The 14,305-nt window shown below is 46.4% G+C and overlaps 1 protein-coding gene across 1 annotated transcript in view; it reads left to right on the forward strand.

Moving 5' to 3' along the window:
* MYO1D (myosin ID) overlaps positions 1-14,305 on the forward strand; it is a 99,073-nt gene that overhangs the window by 62,362 nt on the left and 22,406 nt on the right. The window contains exons 10-15 of the mRNA XM_088470686.1: positions 377-491; positions 582-752; positions 5,869-5,939; positions 6,165-6,239; positions 8,257-8,389; positions 9,029-9,195. Coding sequence (XP_088326812.1) covers positions 377-491; positions 582-752; positions 5,869-5,939; positions 6,165-6,239; positions 8,257-8,389; positions 9,029-9,195 — 732 coding nt within the window. The remainder of the gene's footprint in view (positions 1-376; positions 492-581; positions 753-5,868; positions 5,940-6,164; positions 6,240-8,256; positions 8,390-9,028; positions 9,196-14,305) is intronic.

Consider the following 14,305-nt stretch of genomic DNA (forward strand, 5'->3'; position numbering starts at 1 on the left):
CCAGAGTGTGTGAAATGGGGGAAGCGCTCATCCCCTCATTAGATGCGGTTCTCCCCGCCGCTTTACACTCCAGCTGTGTGCTGCTATAAGCAGCGCATAGTACCTATAGTAAAAAATAAACATAACATTAAAAATAAAGGAAAAAATCCCTAAGCTAAACCAGGGTTGCAAAGCAGCCCTGAAAAAACGTGCCTCTCTCCACAGGCACTAAACTACATTGAAGTCAGGGGTTGCAGAGGGGAGGAGTTATAGATTTCAGTGTTGGTGCCAAATCCACGCCTTCCCACCTACAACACATGGTCCCCCAGCCCAGACAAAAGAGAAATAGCGTTTGCTCTGTCTGATGAAATCCTCATGATTTATCAATGTTTTCCAGCTTTGAACAGTTCTGCATTAATTATTGTAATGAGAAACTACAACAGCTGTTCATTCAACTTGTCTTGACTCAAGAGCAAGAGGAATATCAGAGGGAGGGAATTCCCTGGAAGCATGTGAGTAATGTCAGACTGTACAGCAGTTACACATACAGCCCCGTCATCAGTAGTTTTCCTCCTCTGACTACTGTTTTCTTCATTCCACAGATAGATTATTTTAATAACCAGATCATCGTGGATCTCGTTGAGCAGCAACACCGTGGGATCATTGCACTGCTGGATGATGCTTGCATGAATGTTGGGAAAGTGACAGATCCCATGTTCCTTGATGCACTAAACAAGCAGCTGGGGAAACATGCTCACTACTCCAGCAGGAAGGTAATGGTGGTGGATTAGGAAGAGCGAATTGGGTACACCGTTTCATAGGCATATCTATAATGGGTATGTGGTGCGCACTGAATAACCGTTGAATGACACTTTGTACTCATAGACTATACTTATCTCACCGCTGGGGGGCGCAGAAATCACCAGGAAAATGGCGCAAGTATAATTTTCTTGGGGTTATGTACATGTGCAGTAGAGAAATCACCGAATGACGCTGACCCCATTTTACCAGATATCTCTGCCAGTGTCTACCACTGCTCTGTACCAGAGTCTGCTCTGTGTATGCACCAACAAGAGAGGGGGTGGCACGCGCAGAGACTGCACACGGACCACCTCCTCTCTTAAACTGTCCCTGCATAGTTTGCTTGCTCCTTTGCCTCCTATAGAGTGTAGGTGAGTTACACTAGGCCCATTGTCATGGTTGTGCAAAGCATGGGACTTGCTGGAAGTTGCCTTTTCACAACCAATTTTATCTTGTTTTTTGGAATATATAAGGCCGCCTGTTGAGAGAGATTTTTTTATTTTATACCATTTGCTAGGTAAAATCACTTGAAAAGCACAAAAAGTCATCCACCCTTTCCCTGTTGTTCAGGGTTTGATTTTCTCTAACCTACCAGTGAAATCCTATCATGACACTGATGAATGACCGTGTGCCCATCTCTTGTAGATCATGGTGATGTCCTCATGATCCAAAGCTGAGACGTAGTGGGTGCTGCCATGTACCAGTGTACACTATTACCTCTTGAAGAAATAGGTCTCCAAGCTGTGGTGTATTTATAATGGGTGCAGGGTGTACAGTGCACAGGAGCCCATGACCCACACCCCACACTCTGCACCCATTGCTTTACTTGCACAGCACAGATCTCTGGCACGCGTTTTGGAAATATGGCAGCAGCGATGCCATATTTTTGAAGCAATCAGCAGAAAGATGAATGGACATTTCACACTGCTAATTCAGTGTGCTTTGTCCTGGAGGTAGATGTGTTTGTTTACTGGGGTTGAAAAGGAAGTAAAGCAGAACTATGCATTAATTAAAACAACCAGTCTGTATCCAGGTTGGTTTCTGTATGTAATCACCCACTCTTATGTAACCTTCCTGGAAAAACTAAGCCATGTATTTGCATCTATTTATTATTGATATCATCATAGTACTTTTCTAGCACTGCAGCCAAATTATAGCTACAATGCAAATCATCCCTAAATGAACTGAAATGAATGTACTTTGAAATGCCTTTGTAGCATTACACAAGGTGGTTTTGCACTACAGATCTTGTGTTGGCCATAGACTGCACGGTGACCCAAATGATGCACTGAAATGGAAGAGCTGGGCGACTGAATGATAATTGCTGTGCCTCCATACACTGCCTGATATATGGGCACAATCTTCCCTTCACTATATGGAATCTGCTGAAGAACAGTCATGATCGAACATGTTTTATAATAAATTAAATTGTCCCGACTGTTTTTCAGCCATTTCTTTTTATTATTATCCTTATCTTTTTATATGATTCCACAAGGGTTCTGCAGCTCCTTACAAAGTACATAAGCATAATGTGAAAGGAGAAATGCAGCAACTAAAGTGTACAGTGATTTGCCTATACTTTCAAGAGTGAACCCAAGCAGGACTTTGAGGCCCTGAATGAGTTGTGCTTATATGAAATGCATTGTATGGTGCTAATTTGCCCCTATTGCTTTTATTATTTTTTGCTATTGTGCACAAACATGGCGCTTTGAAAAACCGATGCTCTTATGCCTTTGCATATGTGATGTGTTGTTACTTCCAGCAGAGGGAGCCAAATTCCCTGCTGACTCTCTCACGGGGCCTTTGCACAGAGTGAGCCTTAAGAGGTGATGTCATGTCTAGTCACTGGACAGGAGGCCGCTTTCTTGTGACTTGCACAGTCTGAAGGCCTATTTGGTATTCTAGACTAGGTAGCCTCAGCAGTGAAGGATTTGAATTTTTTGTTATTTTAACAAAACTCAAAATTGCTCTATGTAGCTTTTGTAATGATATTTTTGCCATTTAGGATTTTCCTGTGTTCTTGAGGCTATGGATATAAATGAATTGCCTCATGATAATATTTCAGAAATTATGCAGTTTGTGTCTGTTGGTTTTGTCTCTACCTTGGCAAAAGCCAGTTTAGTTAACCACTTAAGCAACTTTTCTTACAAAGAAAAAATTTAGTTTTTTTATTATTATTAGGTTTGGAATATATTTTGAAAAATATATTTAATATTGTATTTAAAAAACATACCTAGGGATTGTTTTGCAACCTCATGTGTCCAAAGGCCACCATTGTAAACTCACCTCCCATCACCCATCAGAAAATGACCCCCTATAGTGGTAAAGGATCCCCAGCATGGTCCCCACCCGGCACAATAGTGGTAATAAATCCCAATGGCAGAGCTCCCAGGCTTGTCCCTATTGTCACTGTACCCCCACTTTAATAGTGCCCCCCTCCCCATGTGTCACCCTTTCCCCTGTTTGTGGGGCATTACCCCCTCGTGCCAAAAGTTGACCCTCCCCCCATTACTCATGCAGAGATCAGTATATATGTGTTCCCCTCCTCCACTTTTGCTACAGCACATGCGCCCCAGAGTGGTGTTCGCTCAGCATTCTGGGGCCCGATTTCAGGAGCGCTGTTGGCAGTCACAGACCGCAACATCACTCCCAGGGGGCCGTAGCAGGAGGAGGAGATTGGTTCATACAGACGGGGATGCAGCGGGCCGGCACGGACACACGGGATGTGGTAGTGTCAGGTAAAGTACTTCTGACTGCGGACATATTCCATGCGTTTGTGCCAGACAAGTGGTTTACACACCATGCATACATAAAAATCAGTATAAATATAGACCTAACAGTTTCTCCCTGAGCAGGTTATGGAGCGTACACACGGTCAGATTTGTCAGACTTGTCAGATTTGTCAGATGAACGATTGAACGATTAAACGATTTGAACGATTGAACGATTTTTGACTGCATTAAAATGAATGGAATCGTCCAAGTCTGACTGCAAACCCATCAGATGCCAGATATCGTTATCTGAAAACGGGAACGCGCATCGTTGATCGTCCATCGTTCAGGCATGTCAGATATGAACAATTTTCCTTCAGATATGAACGACTGAACGATTTTTAAATCGTTATCGTCCATATCTGAAGAAAAAATCTGATCGTGTGTATGCACCATTAAGGTGAAAAGTTGTGATAGTGAATGCTGCTTAGTGTTCCCTTTGCGTAATAATAAGTGGAGGAAATAGAACACAGAGGATCCATAACATGTTTGCCTATGCCTTGATGAGGCATTGGTATTTATATTTCATGAGTAGTGTGTTATTAACATGTGCTGATGTAGTTATCTCATCACAACTATATATAAGACCCTTCATGCCTTGACCCATGTGATGGTTGCCCATATGTGTGTCAGTCTGGTTGGGAATATATATATATATATATATATATATATATATATATATATACAATATAAAATGCATACACTCAGTATTCCCTAGTGGCAGTGGCCTCTTTCAGGCCGTTGCCATGAAGCGATGTTTTTGGTTTACAACAATCTTTTAGGTAGGTGGCATGTGTCAAAGTAACATCCATTTGAATGCAAGTTCCAAGGTTTCCCAACAGAACATTGCCCAGAGCATCACACTGTCCCAGTCAGCTTGTCCCATAGTGTATCTTGGTGCCATTTTCTTCTTGATGCACATGCACCTGGCCGCCCGCATGAACGTGATTCATCAGACCAGGCCACCTTCTTCCATTGCTCAATGGTACAGTTTGGGTGCTCACATGCCCATTGTAGAAGCTTTAAGTGGTGGACAGGGACAAGCATGGGCACTATGACCGGTCTGCGTCTACGCAACCCCATACTCTGCAAACTGCGATGCACGTTGTGTTCTGACACCATCATAGCCCGCAATTTCTTTTTTAACAATTTGTGCTACAGTAGTTACTCTTGTGGGATAGGACCAGACAGGCTAGCCTTCACATCCTCACTCACATCAATGAGCATTAGGTGCCCATGACCCTGTAGCTGGTTCACCGGTTGTCTTTTCTTGGGTTATTTTTGGTAGGTACTAACTACTGTATACTGGGAATGCCCCATAAGACCTGCCAGTTTGGAGATGCTCTGACCCAGTCGTCTAGCCATCATATTTGGCCCTTGTCACAGTTACTCAGATCCTTACGCTTGCCTATTTTTCCTGCTACCAGCACATCAACTTCAAAAACTGACTGTTCACTTGCTGCCTAATATATCCCAAACTGTGATAGGTAAAATTGCAACTAGGTAATTAAACTTATGCTCTCGTCACCTGTCAACGGGTGTAATGTTACAGCTGATTTTATATATATATATATATATATATATATATATATATATTATAATACATACACAGACCTAGCTCTCCAAACTGTATACAACTATAGCGTTACGGGTATGAGGTAAATAGCAAGCAATCGTGCAGCACTCTCGGGGTATATTTTCTAAAGTGCAGGTTTTTAGAAGTGGAGTTGTTGCCCATAGTAACCAATCAGATTCTAGCTATTATCTTCTAGAAGGTGCTAGATAAATGTTAAGTTGAATCTGATTGGTTGCTATGGGCAACAACTCCACTTGTAAAAACCTGCACTTTAGTAAATATAACCCTCAGATGCTGACATATTATTATATATTTTTACAGGCACTGGCAAGGGGAAATATAGTTACTTGCAAAAAAAATTATTTTTCTGTGTGTTGCCCAAGGTTTTATAACGTTAAAAGATGGATATTTGCATTTGATGGTACAGGTCATAGGGTCAGGAACTAACCGAGGCAATTACTATCTCCAACGCTGGACCAATTAGCAGTTAGTCATTATCAGTCAAGATTTGGAGATGGACATTAGGACAGGACCGTGCCACTTTCGGAATAACATTTATAAACCTTGCATTGCACTAAGGAGACAGACAACAAGTGTATTTTAGTCCTAAAGAGATCTACAAATGTTATATTTAGTCATTTCCCTGTTTGCTACCATTTGGACAGGTTATGATTTCTATTTGTTCTGACAAATTAAAAAAAGAATTTAGTGTAAAAGTTTCATGTTTTCTCCCTCCTTTAGGTCTGTCCAACGGATAAAGCTCTGGAATATGACCGAGATTTCCGAATTCGTCATTATGCTGGAGATGTTCTGTGAGTATCTGACCCCTGTCAGACACAGACAAGGTCTCGGTAATATTTTCTCTCTACCTGAGATTGTCCAATAAAATTCAAATAATATCATATTGTGACATACAATTATGATACATGGGTGACCATTTCTTAGCTATGGGGCACGTTAATGCGTTTGGTTATTTCAAATGGGGTTAAATTATGTTGCCCGAATTTTGACTGTGTGTCTCTTTTTTTTGTGAACAGTTACTCAGTAGTGGGATTTATTGATAAGAACAAAGATACATTATTCCAGGACTTCAAGAGACTGATGTATAACAGGTGAGACTAATCACAGGTCTTTGATTTAAGTAGATTTTTAAATCTTAGAGCATTATTACCCCCCATTATATAGAAGGTATAGACTAATATATATTTTGGAGCTGGTATATGGTTTTGCAGAGAAATTTGTTATTGAAAATCCATTGTTGGAGTTAGTTTATGGTCTTGCAGTATAAATGGCACTGCTTCTATTAGTACTGTTTGAGGATGGACATGCCTATGTCTCATGAGGTAAGTAATATGAAAGTTGATATCCATATTTCTAGATACAGATCTATATGGGAAATATTCCATCTTATTGAATAAAGTGGTGCAATAATCCATACAACCAGTCAGCTGCCAGCTTTTATTAGCCTGTTGTATAGGGAAAAAGAGGAAATCTGTTGCACAGGAAATACTGTTAGCCGAGTGCTTGTCATGTCTAAATAATTCAATGAATCTGGTTAATGTTATGATGCAACTAGTATAGATAGGATCATCTCTTTTCCTCTATATGCCGCGGATTGATAACTGGAGACCCGATCCCCACATGCATGTTATATAGGAATAAGGACATAGCGGTAGTAACAGCAACCACAGCGGCATAACACACATATGATAAGGAAGAGTGACCCACTAAGTGTTTAATACTGATAACAGTGATATACCGCAGATATGTATTAATACTGATTTACTGATGTAGTGTCACTGCAATTATTGGAATTAATTGAACACATTGATATTTCAGATTAAAAATCTACTTATTAGGAGAACATTCACTGCTTTATTTACTAAAATAAAGTGACAAATGTTCTATACTAGACCAATTATCTGGTAATGAATACTAGCTGACATAGTACTATTACCATACAATTCCCATTCTTGTATACTAAATATGATATTTCATCACTCAAGATCATAATACAAATCACTATTCTATCCTCATGAGATTGCATGAATTGCAATCCTGTATATTCTGTATGTTAAATATCTGATATGCTACTGTTGAAGATTACTATATAAATGACTACACTATATATAAATCTCAACTATATGCATCAAATACCTGATGCACTATTATTAAAAACCCACTGAGTAAAGAGTTGCATGATATTCATGTAGTGGGGAATGTAATAGCTGGAATAACTGTGCCAGGAGTAACTGTATCCTTTTCAATGAAGTTACAATTGTATCTGGAACATGCAGTGAACAACTGTTTCAATATAACACACCAGTATAAGAGATACATAGTTACTCTAACTATGGGCAATATTTTCAACTAGCTGGAGTCAATCTGACATATGTTTTGGGAATAGCAGTTAAATATGTGTATGATCTTACCAGTATATAGGATAATAAATAAATATATATATATATATATAATATAGCAATAATATATATAGCAATTAAGAATTGGATGGGCACTCACCATTCAGTAAGAAGATGATGTATTTACTCACAAGTACATAGCTGTATAGTCGACGTTTCAGACCGCATGGGTCCTTTATCAAGACAGCACAACCACCACAAAGCTACCACCAGGAGAACCCATAACACACACTTGCAGCCGACTGAAATAGCCATATCAATTAGTGGAACCACTCCCACCAGGTGTAAACACCGGAAATCCCCCTAAGGAGTAATGCACAACATCGTACAATATACAAACCTAAAAGGCATCAATAAATCCATAAGCCATACCAACCAGCCCCTAAGTCACAAGCCCCAGAGAACAGCGAGCACCGTCTGCATGCGTGCACATCGCGCCGACCGAAGTGCCATGTGTTTTTTTTTTTTATTTGTTTATGTTTTAGATATGTGTGGGATTTTGTTGACATGTATACACTGTGGGTGTTTTTCTATTGTAACCGACTGCACTAGTCACTTTAGCTTCAATTAATAAGCTGTTTGATCTATTTAACAAATTTATATCTGGTCCTTCTCTATTGGAATATTTCTCCATTCCTTCCTGTTCCCCGATCACTATATAATCTCTTCATTTGTTCTATACTATGTCTTGTTTCTCCTCACAATCCAGCTCTAACCCTGTGCTGAAGAATATGTGGCCTGAGGGGAAGCTGAGTATCACGGAAGTCACCAAACGCCCACTGACTGCAGCCACACTCTTCAAAAACTCCATGATTGCCCTTGTGGACAACCTGGCATCTAAGGTACAAACATTTGGTGCCCTGAGACATATAATCGAGTGATGGGCAACAAGCGGTCCTCTGTGCCTTCAACCACAGCCCCAGCACATTCCTGGTTTATGTCTCAGTGGTCCTTTTCTCTCTGCTTTATGTCCCATTGCTCCAACTTATTCTTTATGCCATGCTGAGTTTTACCCATGGGCATAGCTCTTATTAAATAAGAGCCACAGCCTCGGGTGAAGCTTGGTGTATAATTAAACTGAGAATAAGACTAAATTTGATTATTCTCTGCCCTTATTGCATAACCTCTTCCAGTCTACACATGGAGGTCATGGGGTACCAGCAGCACATCAGAGATCAGAAGGTGCGTCTGCAGCACATGATATCCTTCCTTCCCCCGCAGGATTCCTGATTATGTCCTGTGTTAGGCAGGTCCTGTTATACACAAATATGCTGCAAAGTTGTTTCCTATTTTTCTTTCTACAGACCTCCACAGACAGGTACAGCAAGATGATAGATGGAAGCCAGCGTGTAGAATTGCATTATCTTCTCTCATTGCCCACATTCTTTAATTTAATTTCTGTATTTATTGTTCTACCAAGTTATCTTCACCTGTCCTGTCTTTCCATTGCCTAACCCTGTGTCCATCTGTTGACCTCTCAGGAGCCATATTATGTCCGCTGCATTAAACCAAATGACAAGAAATCACCATCTCTGTTCGATGAGGAGCGCTGCCGGCACCAAGTGGAGTATTTGGGGTTACTGGAAAATGTCCGTGTCCGGCGAGCCGGTTTCGCGTATCGGCAGGTATATGAGCGATTTCTACACAGGTAAGGGCATTTGTTCTCTTCTACTGTATGATGCTGTTAGTTTACAGCACTATGACCAGAATGACATCTTCTTGTTACTGATCAGCCTCATCAGTGGTCTGTGTTGTAGGATAAATGAGAATTTAAGGTTTGAAGTTTTCATTGTTGATAACCAGGACTGTACCGGTAAAACTGAAGCACACTTCAGGCTTCATGTGTCACAGCAGTCTGACAACTACCTAGCCCTGCTGCAGAATGCTAATGCTATAGATTTTGGCTTTAATTTCTACTTCAGGGTCCATAGGGTATCCACAGGATACCTTGGGGTATAGGTGTGACGTCAGTCGCTGGGCACCATAGAGTTAAGCTTTTCAGCCTCCCAGGATGCACTAGGGTCCCCCTCCTATACCCCGCCCCCGAGCCAAGGCACCTCAGTTTAGTTTGGTGCCCGGCCGGCGTCGGGTGCACCTGTCGGAGTGGGGGCTAGAAGAGCCCCTGAAGCTTTCTTCAGTGCAGCTGTGGCTGCACATCTGGATGTACAGCATGGACAGTCAGTCCTGACGTCCATGCTGTCTTCCCTACACCCCCGCCGGTACCAGAACGCCGGTACCGATCCGGGGATGCTGGTGAGCATCTGGGGTCACAGCTAGCGGTGACCCCAGATGTTCCGGACCATGGCCGGATCCAAGGGGGACAAAGGTAAGCAGCGGGATCCCGCGGTGGGTCCCCGCTGGTCACATGGTCCTAAGTCCCCAGGCAGGGGGCTCCCTGGGGACTGGCTGCAGCGTGGAGCCAGGCGACCAACCTGCGCTTTCCACTACCCCCTGGGACAGTGGACCGCAGCAGAGCGGTAGCGCTGCGGCGTCCCAGGGGTTAAATGCATGCCAGGGGAGCGCGCCTTCCCTGTCTAACAGCCGGCGCCTCCCCCGCTGCACACAGCCCTCTCTGCATGCTGCCGACTGGTCCTGTGGCAGCGCTCCTCCCCCAGGCCAGCCTCCTCTCTGCTCCTCGGCGGCCATCTTCTCCAGAACGCATGGTGAAGGCTGCTGGAAGCGCTGGACGGAAGCATCGTGGTCTGGGTCCCCCCGCATACCTCTCCTCCGCTGTGGCTCAGGTCTGTGTATGCAGCGCTGTGTCCTACCAGGCCCTGTGTCTGTGTAGTTGAGTGATCAGCGCTGTTAGTGCAGGAATTGTTATTTCTCTGCATTGTATGTGACTGTGCTAGCGCTGCCTGTAACTTTTCTTCTCTAAACTGTCAACTTTATTACTGTCCCTGTTCTTTCTGCTAAAGCCCTTGCGGTGCGGTGCTGCAGGGTGGTCTCTCGCCTATTTAATACTTAATTGGTGAGAAAGGTCACATACGTGGTGCCATCATGTCTGAAAGTGATTTTCCCCTCCGGTTACAGTGTACCACGTGCAAAGTACCGTTAGCGGAGGGGGAGGGTAGCGCGGAGGGCCTTTGCCGGCAGTGTTTGTCCATGGCGCGACCTATTACGGTTACAGCACCGGTACAGGAGCCGCCCTGGGCTTGTTTCGCTCAGGCGTTAACAGCTTTAGTGGGCCAGTTAGCTCCGCAGCCCGCGTTTACTCCGATGGGTTTGTCCCAGCAGTCTGTGGTGTCGTCACCCATGCAGGGGTTCCCACGACAATTGGTGGTACCCCACAGTCTCCCTATTTCCCCGCTCCCGGGTTCTCAGGAGCCAGCGTGGGTTAACTCCCTGACGAGTTCTGTACAGCACTTGTCGGATGTGTTGCAAGGGGAGTCTGTGATGCGGCCTCATAAAAGGCCGGTGGCGTCTCTGTCCGCTCCTTATGAGGATGACGAAGGGACGTCTGATGATGGGGAGATTCTGGATCCTTACGATCAGGAACCTCTCCATACTAAGGACGCTGATGCTAAGTCCAAAGTATATATTCCTGGACTTATTCGGGCGGTCCGCACAGCCTTGGTGATTGAGGACGAAGTTCCCCCAGCGGCTAAATCTAAGTATGCCTTTTTCAAAGATGTGAAGGGCGATGCCACAGTCTTTCCTCTTTCGGGTCAGTTGGTGGACCATTTAGAGGAGGCGTGGAAACAGCCTGGCAAGCGATACCAGCCGCAGAGACGCCTGGCGGTGGCTTATCCGTTCGCGGATAATTATTTTGCTAAGTGGGAATCCCCTCCACAGGTGGATTCTCACGTGACCCGTCTTGTTCGTAGTGCCACATTGCCGATGCCATCCATGTCCTCCCTTAAGGATGCTACGGACCGCAAGGTAGAAATCTGCCTGAAGTCCGCTTATTCCCTTGCAGGGGGGGCAGCACTGCCGGCTATGGCCATTTGCTGGGTTGCCAGAGCGATGGAGCGCTGGGCGGATTCATTAGAGGCTTCTTTTGAATCCGACTGTCCGGCCGAACAGGCGGAGTTGATTGGCAATCTCCGTGATTCGGCCACCTACATCAACGAGGCGGCTCTAGACATTAGTACTCTGGTGTCTAGAATTTCTTCAGCAGCGGTAGCTGCTCGTCGCACCTTGTGGCTGCGATCCTGGAAGGCGGACGCAGATTCCAAGAAAGGTCTGGAAGCGTTGCCGTTTACCGGAGAAGTTCTCTTCGGTCCGGATCTGGATAAGATTGTGGCCACGCTGGCGGCAGCCAAATCTGCTTGTCTCCCGTCGGCCGCTGCTCCTTCTGGTTCTGGACCATCGTCCTTTCGGTCATCTAGGGCCCAGGGCAGGCCCAAACCACAGTCGTTTCCTCGACAGGCTGGCCCTAAGAAATCGGTCAAGCCCCGGAAGCAGGCATGGAGTACCAGACGTCCGGCCCCCAAGCCAGATGACAAGCCTGCGGCCTGACGGTCCGGGCCTCCCTTTGGGGGATCCCAGGGTGGGAGGCCGCCTGCTACAGTTCGCCCAGTGTTGGGCGACCACTACGACAGACACTTGGGTTCTGGAGGTGGTTTCCCACGGATACGCCCTCTCCTTCCGGCACAGATCCCCGGCTCGCTTCTTCACCACGGGTCTACCATCAGACCGGAACAAGGCTACGGAGCTGCGGAAGGTATTGCACACTATGCTCCAGGCTGGAGTTATAGTGCCTGTTCCATTCTCCCAGAGGGGCCAGGGTTTCTATTCAAATCTATTTTTGGTACAGAAACCCAATGGGTCATATCGTCCGACTCTCAACCTCAAAGCACTCAACAAGTCTTTGCGGGCCCCGAAGTTTCGGATGGAGACCCTACGGTCCATCATTCTGGCGCTGGAACCTGGGGACTACATGGTGTCATTGGACATACAGGACGCTTACCTGCATGTCCCTATTCTTTTGCGCCATCAACAGTTCCTCAGGTTTGCAAACCGCAGCGACCACTTCCAGTTTCGGGCGTTACCTTTTGGCCTGGCAACAGCACCACGTGTTTTCACCAAGGTGATGGCGGTCATGGCGGCTTCTCTGTGGCTGCAGGGAGTCCGCATGTTGCCGTATTTGGACGACCTGTTATTGGTGGCAGGATCTCCAGAGCTCCTGTTACGCCACTTGGACCTGACCATTGCACTGCTGCAACGGCACGGCTGGTTAATCAACTGGCAGAAGTCCACTCTAATCCCGTCTCGGAGGATTCTGCATCTTGGAGCCTTATTGGACTCGGGACAGCAAAGGATCTTCGTGACGGAGGACAAGATCTCTGCTTTACAGTCAAGGGTGCGCAGTTGTCTGCACAGCCGCCGGGTGTCCTTACACTCGGCGATGAGGTTACTGGGCTCCATGGTGTCGGTGTTCGACATGGTGGAATACGCCCAGTTTCACTCCAGACCTCTGCAGCACCTGATCCTGTCCAAGTGGAACGGGCTGCCTCAGTCTCTGAAGTCCCAGACGATTGTGCTCACCCCGGAGGTTCGCCTGTCCCTTGCGTGGTGGTTACAGACGATCCACCTCAACAAGGGACGTCCGTTCTGGGTTCCAAATTGGGTCCTGTTGACAACGGACGCCAGTCTTCGGGGCTGGGGAGCAGTTTCGGGTCCACACTTGTTCCAGGGCAGGTGGACGCCGACAGAAGCGGAGCTTCCAATAAATATCTTGGAACTCTGTGCGGTCTTCAATGCTCTCCAGCAGGCACAGCGGTTTCTCCAGGGTCGCCCGGTGCAGGTCCAGTCGGACAACGCTACCACCGTGGCCTACATAAACAGGCAAGGAGGAACTCGCAGTCGGGCGGCTCTCGTAGAGGTCTCTCGGATCCTGGTTTGGGCGGAGCGCAATCTTCCGGCCATATCAGCGGTCTTCATCCCGGGAGTGCTCAATTGGGAGGCGGACTTTCTAAGTCGCCAAGACGTTCATACGGGGGAATGGTCCCTGCACCCGGACGTTTTTCAACTACTGGTGGACAGGTGGGGTCTTCCAGAAATCGACCTCATGGCGTGCCGGCACAACAACAAGTTGCCGGTGTACGGGTCTCGCACAAGAGACGAAGGGGCGTCTCTGGTGGATGCTCTGTCCGTCCGGTGGACGTTCCGGTTCGCATACCTGTTCCCTCCGGTCTCCCTTCTTCCACGGGTAATCCGGAAATTCAAACAGGAAGGAGGGACGCTCCTGTTGATAGCTCCCGCGTGGCCCAGACGGCACTGGTTCTCAGACCTTCAGGGTCTGTCCGTGGACAGTCCTCTGCGGTTGCCGCTACGACCGGACCTTCTGTCTCAGGGTCCTTGCCTTCACCCGGACCTGACTCGGCTGTCTTTGACGGCGTGGCTGTTGAGACGGCCATGCTGAGGTCCCGGGGGTTTTCCAGCTCTGTGGTGCGTACCATGTTACGAGCTCGGAAACCGTCTTCCGCGAGGATATACCATCGCGTGTGGCATACGTTCTTCCAGTGGTGTCGACCGAGAGGTTATGCACCGCGGGAGTTTCGTCTGTCTCGGATTCTCGCCTTCCTGCAAGCGGGACTAGATCATGGGCTTCGCCTTGCTTCTTTGAAGGTACAGGTTTCGGCCCTATCTGTCTGGTTTCACCGTAGGATTGCTACAATCCCGGATGTGCGCACCTTTATGCAGGGTGTTCTCCGCATTCAGCCGCCCTTTGTTCCACCTGTGGCGCCTTGGGATTTGGCTGTGGTCCTGAGGGGTCTCCAAGGACCGCCGTTTGAACCACTGGGCTCAGTGGA

This window comes from Taudactylus pleione, unplaced genomic scaffold (genome assembly GCF_031769625.1).
Source record: "Taudactylus pleione unplaced genomic scaffold, aTauple2 ptg000102l, whole genome shotgun sequence".
Lineage (NCBI taxonomy): Eukaryota > Metazoa > Chordata > Amphibia > Anura > Myobatrachidae > Taudactylus > Taudactylus pleione.